At 37.4% G+C, this 11,530-nt stretch overlaps 1 protein-coding gene and 1 long non-coding RNA gene across 3 annotated transcripts; both read right to left on the bottom strand.

Moving 5' to 3' along the window:
- Positions 1-595: 595 nt before the first annotated feature.
- Positions 596-889, bottom strand: LOC112842615 (uncharacterized). Its single transcript, XR_003214470.1, has 2 exons — positions 857-889; positions 596-715 (listed from the first exon to the last, which is right to left on the bottom strand). It is a non-coding gene; the product is annotated as an uncharacterized LOC112842615 (long non-coding RNA).
- Positions 890-4,094: 3,205 nt separating this feature from the next.
- On the bottom strand, positions 4,095-10,393 carry LOC100690551 (putative C-type lectin domain family 20 member A). 2 transcript variants are annotated; one of them, XM_005451818.3, is made up of 8 exons: positions 10,291-10,393; positions 9,757-9,828; positions 9,146-9,532; positions 8,201-8,560; positions 5,312-7,599; positions 4,830-4,941; positions 4,534-4,633; positions 4,095-4,446 (listed from the first exon to the last, which is right to left on the bottom strand). In XM_005451818.3, exons 2-5 carry the CDS (start codon positions 9,788-9,790, stop codon positions 7,256-7,258), a joined length of 1,125 nt encoding a protein of 374 aa, XP_005451875.1. In that variant the 5' UTR covers positions 9,791-9,828; positions 10,291-10,393; the 3' UTR covers positions 4,095-4,446; positions 4,534-4,633; positions 4,830-4,941; positions 5,312-7,255. The 2 variants fall into 2 exon arrangements, with proteins under 2 accessions (XP_005451875.1, XP_025755247.1); XM_025899462.1 differs by having other exon boundaries at positions 9,757-9,797; positions 10,291-10,345.
- Positions 10,394-11,530: the final 1,137 nt, after the last annotated feature.

Below are 11,530 nucleotides of genomic sequence, written 5' to 3'. Positions count from 1 at the left end.
TTGTTTCTTCAAAATCTTTGTTTCCATAAAAGTTTGAATTTTGACCCTTCAGTTAAACCAGGGGTGTCCAAACTTTTTTCGCTGAGGGCCACATACATAAAAATATAGGAGGGGCTGGGCCACTTACTTGAAATTAGGTATACAACCTTAACTTTACTGTATTAAAAAAAAAAAAAAAAAAAAAAAAAAAAAAAAAAAAAAAAAAAAAAAATCACTTAAAAGTGGTCGAATATGTTATATTGTTGAATATAATTAAAGACAAAACTGCCTTCATCACAGCTTTCCATAAATGGATCTTTATTGATTTATTCAGAAAAAGCTTTGGTAGCTCATTCTCAGAACAGCAGCCTCAGATTTCTTCTTAGACAGAAGATTTACAGCACAGAGAAAAAACAATAAAGGGGAAAATACATTTCAAGTTTGTTATTTAAGTTCTTAGGCTTAGCAACACACCTATTAACGTTCGTTTGAAACGATTATCAACATTAACAGACTGAACTGGACTTAATAACAGGAGTGCATATAATTTTAGTCAATTATTCTGGTCAGTATCAGCTGCGCTGGGTATGTAAGTCGGGCCATCCAGCCGCGGTGCTGATCGTACGCCACTCGTGGCAAAAAGCTGGACAAATGTCACTTGATCAAGGAGCAGATCTGCATCCGATGAGATCAGCTGACTTTGTGTGTGCGTGCGCTGTGCACAGCGGTGTGTACTCTGTGTGTTAACAAGAAAAACACATAAGAAAGTGGTGCGCAAAAGCAGGGTAGTGACAGAATTGATGCACATTATTGATATTTGAAGCATGTGTACCTGCACATCAACACACGGGTACTGTGGAATATATTTTTTACTCACCTAAAGTGCTCGTGCTCTCGTCCACTCCCCGCAAAAAATTAGCAGCTGTGCGGCGTCTGTGGCATCGGTGCTCTCATCGCATGCGATGGAGTAAAAATCAAAAACACAGCTTTATCAGACAGTTGCAGTTTAATGTTGGCTGACAGTCTTCAGTGCGTGGCACAACTGTAATTCTGGACATGCTGACGTTGTTGAAGTCCTGCACTTTTTTCGGGCACGTTATTTCGGTGACTTTAACGAGGCCGTGTTTTATGAGGTCTTCATCTGAAAAAGGCTTGCCATGTCTTGCGATGAGTTGGGCGACCTCATAGCTGCTATTGGAGCCTTTTCCTGGACAATTTGAGCACGAAAAAAAATAATGTTGCTGACCCCGCAGGATAGCTACCCTCTGCTTTAATTTCTGCTCTTGCTCAGCACCAGTGTAGGATGCATAGGCCTGATGTTTGGTTTCATAATGACGTCGTACATTATACTCTTTCATAACTGCCACAGTTTCAGTGCAGATCAAACAGACACACTTCTCCTTTAATTCTTTGAAGAAATATTCACTCTCCCACCGTGTCTGAAATTTTCTGCACTCACTTTCTACCTTTCGCTTCTTTGGTTCTGCCATGTTTGGTAACTTGGGGTAAATTTCTTCTGTGATTGTCCTTTTTGGTGGAGCAACTGCCTTGATCAACAGTAGCTCCCCCTGATGTTAAAACTAAGAAGTGCAATACACTCAAGCAAAAGTTGAAGTGCGGGCCATTTTCTATTCTATTTATAAAATTACTTGCGGGCTAATTAAAACTGGACCGCGGGCGGGTCTTTGGACACGCCTGAGTTAAACAGTTTGTTTCCACATGATGTGAAGACAGTCATTTGGCACCCATCAACTCTGAAAGAATGAAAAATCTGTGCAGTTTATCTATTAAAAAAAAATAATTACAAGAAAAAGGTTTCATGTAACCCAACTAGGAGCCTTTTTGTAAAGAAACATGTTAAATGCATGTTAAACTACACCTACAAACTACATCCATATGTAGGCTTTTATAGTTTATCTCCCTGCTTATCTTCTTCACTGATCTCTGTGCCCAAGAAACAAGGTCTTTGAAAGAAATTAACTTTTACCTGCCTCACTTCAATATATGATAAATGAACTTTAGTTTAGTATCAGCAGGATCCAAAGTCTTTAATGTATTTTCTGAAAGTTGGGCGTCACTTCAGTTTGCTCTAACGTGTCTCTGGGGGGTTTTGTTTGTTTGTTTGTTTGATGTACTTACAAATATTCAGGACAACAGCTGTTTCAAATCAGTCACATAAAACAGAGAAAGTCCACTATGGTAAGTTATTGTTTTATACTTTGAAAGAGAAGACTTGTGAAGATGTTTGGTTTACTCCAGCGCTACATATATGTAACCTTAACTGAACACAGTGAGTAATGTGGGGGCTAAATTTTCATGATTTCAGCATTAAAGACTAAATAATTTCTGATACTGGGAGCAACATTTAAAGTCAGCCACACTGATGGGATTCTCAGTGAGCAGACACTATAAATGTGATTCAATCTCTTAATGATCATGACACAAATATAGAGGCTCATAGTATTTTGTTGTTTTGGGGGTTTTAAAAAAAACAACCAACCAACCAACCACATTACAGCAAACTTATTACAGAAAATCTACAACATTAAATTGACCAATACTAAGTGGTCCGAACGTCAACTTCAAGCTGAGCTCTAAATTCTGGTGGCATTTTTAAGAAAAACACTACAGCTTAATTTAGACTTCTGCAGGGAATCTTACCCAACACCGAACTTCGCCCGCCGCTGTCATAGGCTCAAGCGCGTATCAAGTATCTCGTCTCCCGCCCGGCGTTTGGCGTTACTTCTCCGCTTGTCCCCCAGTCGCGCGGATGTCCTCCGTCTCTCTCCTCCTAGACTGCCTCATCCGGCTTCCGTGCCGCTCCTTGCGACAACCGCCTGCCACTGGGCTACCACTCCATTTCTCTCTCCCCGTCTCATGCTCTGCCATATTCGCCTCCGTGCCCTCCCAGGTGTGTCCAGTTAGTGATTAGAAATGGGCGGAGTCTCTTCGGCACACGTCAACAAAATATACATTCTAAAAAATATGCAGTCACTGCAAAGATGCAAAACAACACATGCAAGGTTAAAACATGTCAATTATTCCCGGTGACATCTAAGCTTCCAGTTCTGTTCTTCAACGTCTTCAAGAAATTTAAAGAAGTCCAGACGCTTTTCATTCCAAGCTCCTTAGACCACGATGGATGACTGAGAACCTGCACAGATATTCAGTATTATGGTTTTAGAGAAAAAAAAATGCTGCTGCCTAGCCCGACTCGAATTCCCCTGGATCCGCTGCCGGACTCTCCAGGAAAATAAATCGACGTCTCCTGTGTGCAGGCCGTCTTAATGATCACACCTGCCTGGTATAACACATCCTTGCTTGTGTCAGGCTACTTAGTCAGTGACCCAGTGGTGGGTTAGGGAAACAGATTGACAGTGTTCTCTAATAGAGCAACGCTAAAACCATCAAACTGGCACACTGAATAAACAAAATATGCAAATCACCGCACAGATATCTACCTTATGACAAACATATGTGAATATGGCTGCACAGACTGTTGTGCGTACAATGAAAGCAAAGAGCTGATTAAAAACTTTTTGAAAGTAGTTACACTCTTGTTGGCATTAAGAGTCTCAATAAATACATTCATCAATGCCTCATCAGACAAACACTGAAACTAAAGATATTTCCTCCATATTTTTATTTTATTTCAGTTGGTTTTCCAAGGTCACACAATAGTTTCTAGATTTTATTTTAGTTTTTACTTCACTAAAATGTTTTTTGACATCTAGTTTTAATTTTTAGTTTAGTTTTAGCTATAATAACCGTGCCCCACAGCATTACACTCCCCCACCAGCCAGAACTGCAGATACAACAAGGCACGATGGATGCACATGGATGGATCCATGCTACAGGCCATCTGCTTTACAGTTCCATATGTGGTGTGTTTAGAGATGCTCTTTTGCAATTCTTGGTTGTACAAATTCCCTTCCAAGCACATCTCAATGATGCTCAACCAGACTGAGACCCGGCGACTGTGGAGGCCGTTGCAGTGTTTTTAATTTTCTATCGGCAAGTTTTAGTGAGTCTGTGTTTAGTTGCTTTTGCTTTCCTATGAGCTTGAAGGAGTCTGGCCATTCTCATTAATTATAAACATTTATACAAACCAAAAGTTCTGTTTGGATCTTCTCTTTATTTGCAAAAGAAAAACACAAAGTCCAACTCTATTGCTGATGCAAAAATTAGCAAATCTGTTGTATATTTAAAAAACAAACAAACCTCAACTTATCTGACAACAGCGTGTTAAGGATACATTCTTCTCACATACACACACTTTGTACTCACATTTCAAAGTTGAATAGTATCATAGATGGTTCCCATAAATTATTTTACTTATACTGGCTCTAACATTAAGGATATAGCATATTTCTGTATTAGTAAACTGTGTACATGACTAAAGATGATATACGATCTCGGACAGCTAGATAAAGATGTCCACTGTCCTGTCTTCTTCTTTTTCTCGTTCTGTAAAGAGGCAGTGTGTAGGATGATTAATGTACATAGCCTCTGAGAGTGTATGACATTGGGAGAGCATGGTATGTATCTTTTTACCTAATGCAGCATTGTTGGATCCAGCCTCTTCATCTCCCTCTGGACCCAATCATCCTCTGGATTGGCACACACAGGTTTGGACTTCTTTTTCATCTTAAACCTACATACGTGAGTATCATTACTTAAAGTTCTCAAGCTTATTTTAGAAGTTCACACACTTCATTAAATGTCGATCAGTCCTAAATGGGAATTTTCTTTTCTTTTCCATCAGTCTGTGCTAATTAATTATAATGGAATTTGACAGTGCAGGAAAACAAAATTGGTCAAAAGTGAAGGACCTCACACTTTATACTCACAAAACAGCTGTGATGTCACAGTCACCGTCCGGTTCCTGCATAGTGTAACTGACGATGTTTCTCTTCTTTTTTATGTCGTTAACATAGCTGATGCAGCACTTGCCATACGGGCCTGGAGAGAAAGTTAAAGAGTAACAGAGACATAAATCATCCTGCTTGAAAAAATTTTGGACTTCTGCCAGTCAGTGCTGTCCAGTGTTATTCCCACTTCCCCTGACTAACAGTATCACAGATGTTCAGGAACGAAGACAAAGGAATGTGGCTTTGGAACTGTGGTTAACCCAAGATGAGGCATAAAAAGAAGCACTCGGGCACACCAAAAGATGGGTGCATATTTTTAGGAATTCACTTTCTACAGTAAATGGTTTCGAGATACTGTAAAGAACAGCATGGTTACATTCCTGTGAATTCTGTTAAAAATAAATACTTAAGTGGAAATGTCACAGCTGTGATCTGCATCCACTCCATTCTGTTTCACTTACCTTGTGCCAGACTCAGGTACGTGCAGACGAAGAGAAGAATGAAAACAAAAGCATGAAACTTCATCGCTGCTGCTGCTGTTCTTGTTGTTTTGCTCATTGCACAGAAACACTAAGAGATTAAATAAAAGAGCAAAGTCAAACAGAAAGCTGGAGGCAGAATATATCACACCCACTGCTTTGCAGATGTTGGACAAATATAGTTTTTTCCAAAACAAATCCCTCCCTCTGTGATCTTTCATAAGAGCACAGAGGGAGGCATTTGTTCTCATGTCTTTAGTTGAATCTGTGCAAAACATCCCAAAAGTGCCCTCAACAAATTTGAGGAGAGCTACAACAACTACAGCAGATACAAAGTAAGTGAAGGTCACGTCTTTAAGAAATCAGAAAAAACAATGATTTGGCACAAGAACCAGGATGTGTATAGTAATGATACCAATAATATCGGATTAATACTAGTGTGATACTTTGTTTCCATCCTCTGAGTTCAGTATGTAGCCCACTATATTGTGCTAAATAATTTATTTTTTGGGAAATGAAAAAAATATACTAAATATTGTATTATAGTAAATGAAAAATGATGATCTGTGAATAAAAATATACACAAAATTTATAATTTGTCTTGACTATCATGTCTACTTCTGAAGAATCAAAGTGCTGGTTTAAAACTTATAAAACTGCACAAACTCTTTTTTTTTTTTTGCCTCACCTGCTGCATTTCCATTTTTATTTGTAAATCTTTCAATACATCACTGCATCCATTTTCCATTTTCCAAGCAGAATGTAAAGAAATGAGGGGTGGTTCAACACTTTTGCACAGTACTGTACTGTGAAATTGTTGGCTCATGTGCGCCATCTAGTGTTCGCCTAATTACTTAAAAAAACATCCTGAACAATACAAATTTCTTACTGACACCAGTGATAAAAATATTTGTTTAATGTTTAATATTTTTGTCTCAAATTTCATTATCAGTTATACCAGTGTTCCCAGTTCCCAGGAAAATCTGACAACGTTGATTAACAGGGTCAGAAAAAAAAAGAAGCATTTTACATAAGTCCTTAAATTTAGATAATTTCATATTTGGAGGTTTGAGACAGTTATTTACATATTAGATATTATAAGCTTATAAATGCTGTATACACTACAAAGCCATCACCTTACGTTATATAACAAGTAAAGAATTTTTGAGCTAGAACAGATTCCTATTTTGTAACAAATATGTAACAGAATACAAAGAAATAAACTCCGAAAGAAGAATAAACATTATATGTTGCTTGCTTCTAGCCTGAAAACAGAGAAACTGTACTTTTAACAGTATTTTTAGGTTGTGATTGGCACATGTTTTTCTTTCTCCATTGCTTGAACCGCTCGTCTTCTCCTCCTTGCTTCCACAGACATGTCAAACTGTCCAGTCTCTGTCTCATTGGCCCAGTTCTCATAGCAGACAAAGCCGGTCATTGACCCAGAACCCCAGATCAAGAGCACAGCTGTAGCACAGTCCCAGCCAGATGTGGAATGTGTTGGCATTCTTGGCTGCCTCCTTCACCAGTTCCTGCTGTTCCAGGTTTGTGATGGATACCAGGTCAAAGGTGCACTCTGCATTATTTTAAGGCCTCATGCTATTATTTTCTTTCTTTGATCAAAGTTTTTTGTTTCTGTTTGTTTGGGTTTTTTTAATCCAAAATTATTTCTTTCTTGGGATAAGTATTACTAAAAATCTTGTATCTTTGTCAGATTATGGAAAGTTTATATAAGCATACAAATGCTGTGGTACATCTTACTCTACAGTACGCATCACTTATCAACTTATTTGGGAATAAAGCATTCTACAGTTTGAAAAACAAACAAACATTATGCCTGATCAACTTAAATGATTGTTATGTGTCATCTGTTTCTAGTATTGACATATTTTTAACCCGTGACTGCTACACTGCTTTTAAAACCAGTCACAGAGAACAGATAAAGTTAAACTTCTCTTCATCATTTTTCTTGAACCATTTATGTTCTCTTCCTGTCTCCATGGCTACAGCCATGTTATCCTGCCCAGTGTCTGTCTCATTGGCCCAGTTCTTATAGCAGACAAGCTGGTCATTGACCCAGAACCACAGACCGAGAGCGCAGCTGTAGCGCAGTCCCAGCCAGACATACGGTGTGTTGGCATTCTTGGCTTTCTCCTGAACCAGTTCCTGCTGTTCAAGGGTTGCGATGGAGACCAGGTCACCATGGTGCCCTCTGCAGTAAATTAAGGCATCATCCCAATTTTTGCTTTCATTGATCAGGATCAGTTTTTCTGTCATGAAAGAACACATGATGTTTGTTTATAAGAACAGAAGAAAACAAAAGAAAAACAAGTAACAAACTTCAATAAACACCTGAGTCAGGTATTTGAGCAGTAATTTCTGGTTTTTCAAGGATTGAACCTTTTACTATTTCAAATCTTTGCTTTTCTTGATTTACTGTATTATGTGTTAGTCCTATAGCATATGACCTAAAATCTTTGGTTTACAGCTGAACTTATTTATTTATTTTTGTTTATGTTTGTCTGTTAGTTTGTTTGTTTTTTACAAGTTGTCAAAACTGTTTTTCTTTCTCAGGATGGTTATTACTGTAAATCTAGTACCTTTAGTCACATTATGGCTACCAAGAACTAATAAGACCACTGTGATTCAGGTTCCTAATGAAAGGAGGCTGCATTTAGTGTCTAGGGTATAGCTCTATGTACATAATAGCTTGTGTTATTTAGCTTGATGATGAAACTTATACCAGTGTTCTTCATGTACACTTCTTTCAGTGAGAATAAGAAAGATTCAAAAAGTCATTTTAACATTTATTCCTTCAGTAAGAAAACTGACAGAAACCAAATGTGAAAGCTGAATCTTTGCAAATCTCACCATCACCATAGCAGAAGAAAGGTTTTCTGTTATTACAATCATCAGCGCTCCATTTTCTTTCTTTGTTTAATGCAATCATCGCACAGTTCCTGGTGCCGCTGTCAGTTTTAGACAGCTCTACAGGCAACTCATCGATACTTTCCCAATGTCTGTAAGAATAATTACTCCCATCTGACCACCTCCAGGTGTCTCTGAACAGGCCGATCCATGACGGTAGTTTACCAGAACTCTTAAATTTACTGACTGCTTCCTTTAACTGTGCACGTCCACTGGCCAGGTCTGTGTGGTGCTCTCTGCAGTAGCTCTGAGCCTCACGCCACTTTTTTTCAGTGTCAATCAAATGGAGTGACTGGTTAGAGTCTGTGGAATAAAGAGAAAAAAGTGTCACAAGAAATGCACATTTTTTGATCTCAGAAAATAGTTTTTTTTTCATGAAAACTGGAAAATATTAACCTGGAATACTGAAAATTATGATCATTTCATTGTGCTGTATTTTAACGATTTGTAGTGTAAAAAGGTACTGTCAGTCTGTAAAGTAAGATCAATAGTTAATGACTAGATCAATAATTCATACTGCATGTCTAAACAACCCACTAACAAAAAATGTGACTTAAAACAAAGTCCAAAGCTGAAGTATGATTTTAAAATGCTTTTAGGTTTTACTCTCTGTAACAACATTAGGGGAATACCACTGCTGTGACATCATGCTCAGGATGTCTTTGCTCTGTGTGGCAGAGAAACGCAGTTGTCTGAAGTTTTGTTTTGTTATTTTGTGTAATATCATTTTGCACCACAAGATGGTGCAGTAAACCAATGAAGCATACAGTCTGCTCTAACCTGAGAAAAAGCAGTGCATCTTTTCATATTCATTAGAGGTGACTTATAGATATATTTAAATATGAACAGTTTATTTAATTAATTAATTAATTATTGTCATATTCTCACCATTATAGCAGACAAAAGTGTGATCATGAGAACAGCCAACATCCAGCAGCTCATCAGAGCTGTCAGTCCGTGCACAGTTCTCGAGATCTCTGCCGGCATCATTAGGTTCACTTGCTCTCCATTTCATCTCTTTATCATGGAACTCCACTCCTGGCAGAGACCAGTGCCACAGCCTGTTTTCTCTTCCTGAGATGCTGTACAGCCCAATCCAGGCGTTTGCTTGATTCTCTTTAAAATCTGTGCACAGAGTCTCCATATATGTCATGTTAGGCACTGTGGCCAGGTCTTTATATCCTTTTCTACAGTAGTGCTGAGCTTCGTCCCATGTTTTAGGCTCTTTAATAAAATAGTACTTATAGCGCTGGCATAAAAACAAGGAACACTGACCTAAAAACAAAAAACATATATACACCTTAATAAATGTATAAACGTAATGATGTCAGAGAAGTCGTTAAGAAAATTAAATCAGGAGGGAAGAGATCACATACAGAAAACCACACATGCCTCTTCGTAAAACATTATTTTGAATGCTTTTAGTAATTACACACTAACAGTGCACTAATCTGAAGTGAATTAATTTTGTAGTTTTTCCAGTAAAATGATCTACTTACCCATTAGAATGAGCAGAAAAGGTCCCCAGTGCATCTTTGCTCTGTTTGATAGAACCAGTATTTCAGTGTGTTCTTCAGGTTTGTTTTTTTTATTGTTGTTGTTTTAAGAAGTGAAGAAAAGACAAATGTCAAAGTTAATGTGATTTCATCACTTTGTCTAAGAAAGCTCAGTCGAAGGACGGGTAGAAATAACAAAGGAGAGAAAAGAGCAGATGATAAAAATGCAACTAAACAAGGAAAATAAACAAGAAGCTTAGACTTTTTGTTTTGTTTTGCATTTTAAAATTGCAATTTCACAGATTGGAACAGCTGTTTTAACACGCACTGTTTTACTGCAGGACTAGTTTATCACTGCCTTATATTGCTATTTTTGTTTCTGTCATTATAGCCACCTCCTGTGACAGTAAACAAGAATAAAACATGAAATCTAAATTTGATATGTGAACTGGCATTAATATCAAGCTATAAAGACATCAATTTTAACCTCTATTCTGAGCCAATAATGTCAAAGTACACTACAAAGTTTCTACTTACGTCAGGTCGTTCCTCTGTCGCTGCTTCACTCTGATCTGTTCTTATCTTGGGTCACTGAATGAAGCATCCCATTCAGCTCTAACAAGAGGATTCTGTATTATGTATTTGAATATTCAAAACATAAGTCGCTCATTCACAATCTAATCTAGATGATGCCATGGAAAACATGGAAAGACAACAGGCCGAACAGATGTTTACTGTCCAAAGTGCAGAAATAAAAAAAACATGTTTTTCTATTTGAACTGTTTCTGAATTCAATTAATGTTTTCAATATTTCAGATGTATTTTGAAGGTTCATTTTACATTATAAAGATTAAAGAGTTCAAATTAAAGTAAAAGTTTCAAAGTGTATCTATTTTCTAATTAATTATTAACTAACTTTTTCCTTCAATGAAACCCCAGATTGATCTGATGGTTTTCATTTGTCATGCTAATATTGGATTTCCTATGCTTCTGTTGTGTTGGTGTTACATCCCGTCTTTACACAGAGTTATGTGATATTGGTCATATCTTGATTACTCATTTGTCTCTATACCATCGAGTGTTTGGTGACTCCACATTACAGAGACCAGATTTTATTCACATGACTCTTCCTTCGTGGTTGTTCTGACCATAACTTACCTTTTCCATGATTCTGTGCTTACAGTGAGTGTAGCTGTACATCAACAGGAGCTGATCTGTTTTAGGGCTCATCATCTAAGCTTTAACAAAGTTATCCGTATTTGTTTGCTAAGCTTGATTTGTTGTTGGCATCTTGACCTCATGTATCTGCATTTAGTCCTATATGTAAATGCTACAAATATATACATTTTGATAAATATATGTATGTATGTTTAACATATTTTACTACAGTTACTGACAGCACACATTGTTAAAGAGAAACACAATGGGATCATAGTTCCCAGTATTTCAAATTATTGCTTTCCTTTTTTCAGGAAGAAAAAAAAGAATTTTCTGGGATTAAACATTTACATTTCTTATGACTCGTATTTTTCTTTGTATTTATCAGAACAAAATACATTATTCTATTTGACTGACACCCAAAAAGTGGTGGGATGCTCAGAAAATCACACTAAAGCAGACGAAGGAGTCAGTATCTTTAATAATACAGACTGCCCTGTTCACATGAAGGTGGTTAGATGGGGGAAATTATTCTTACACACACTATGGAAATGATCATGAGTAAAGAGCTAAAAGGTCTCAAATTCAAAATCGCATGCAAATGTGAAGCCATAGCACG

Source organism: Oreochromis niloticus, linkage group LG17 (genome assembly GCF_001858045.2).
Source record: "Oreochromis niloticus isolate F11D_XX linkage group LG17, O_niloticus_UMD_NMBU, whole genome shotgun sequence".
Classification (NCBI taxonomy): Eukaryota; Metazoa; Chordata; class Actinopteri; order Cichliformes; family Cichlidae; genus Oreochromis; species Oreochromis niloticus.
Note: the sequence above shows the minus strand (reverse complement) of the source record. Positions and strands in the feature narration are given on the sequence as shown.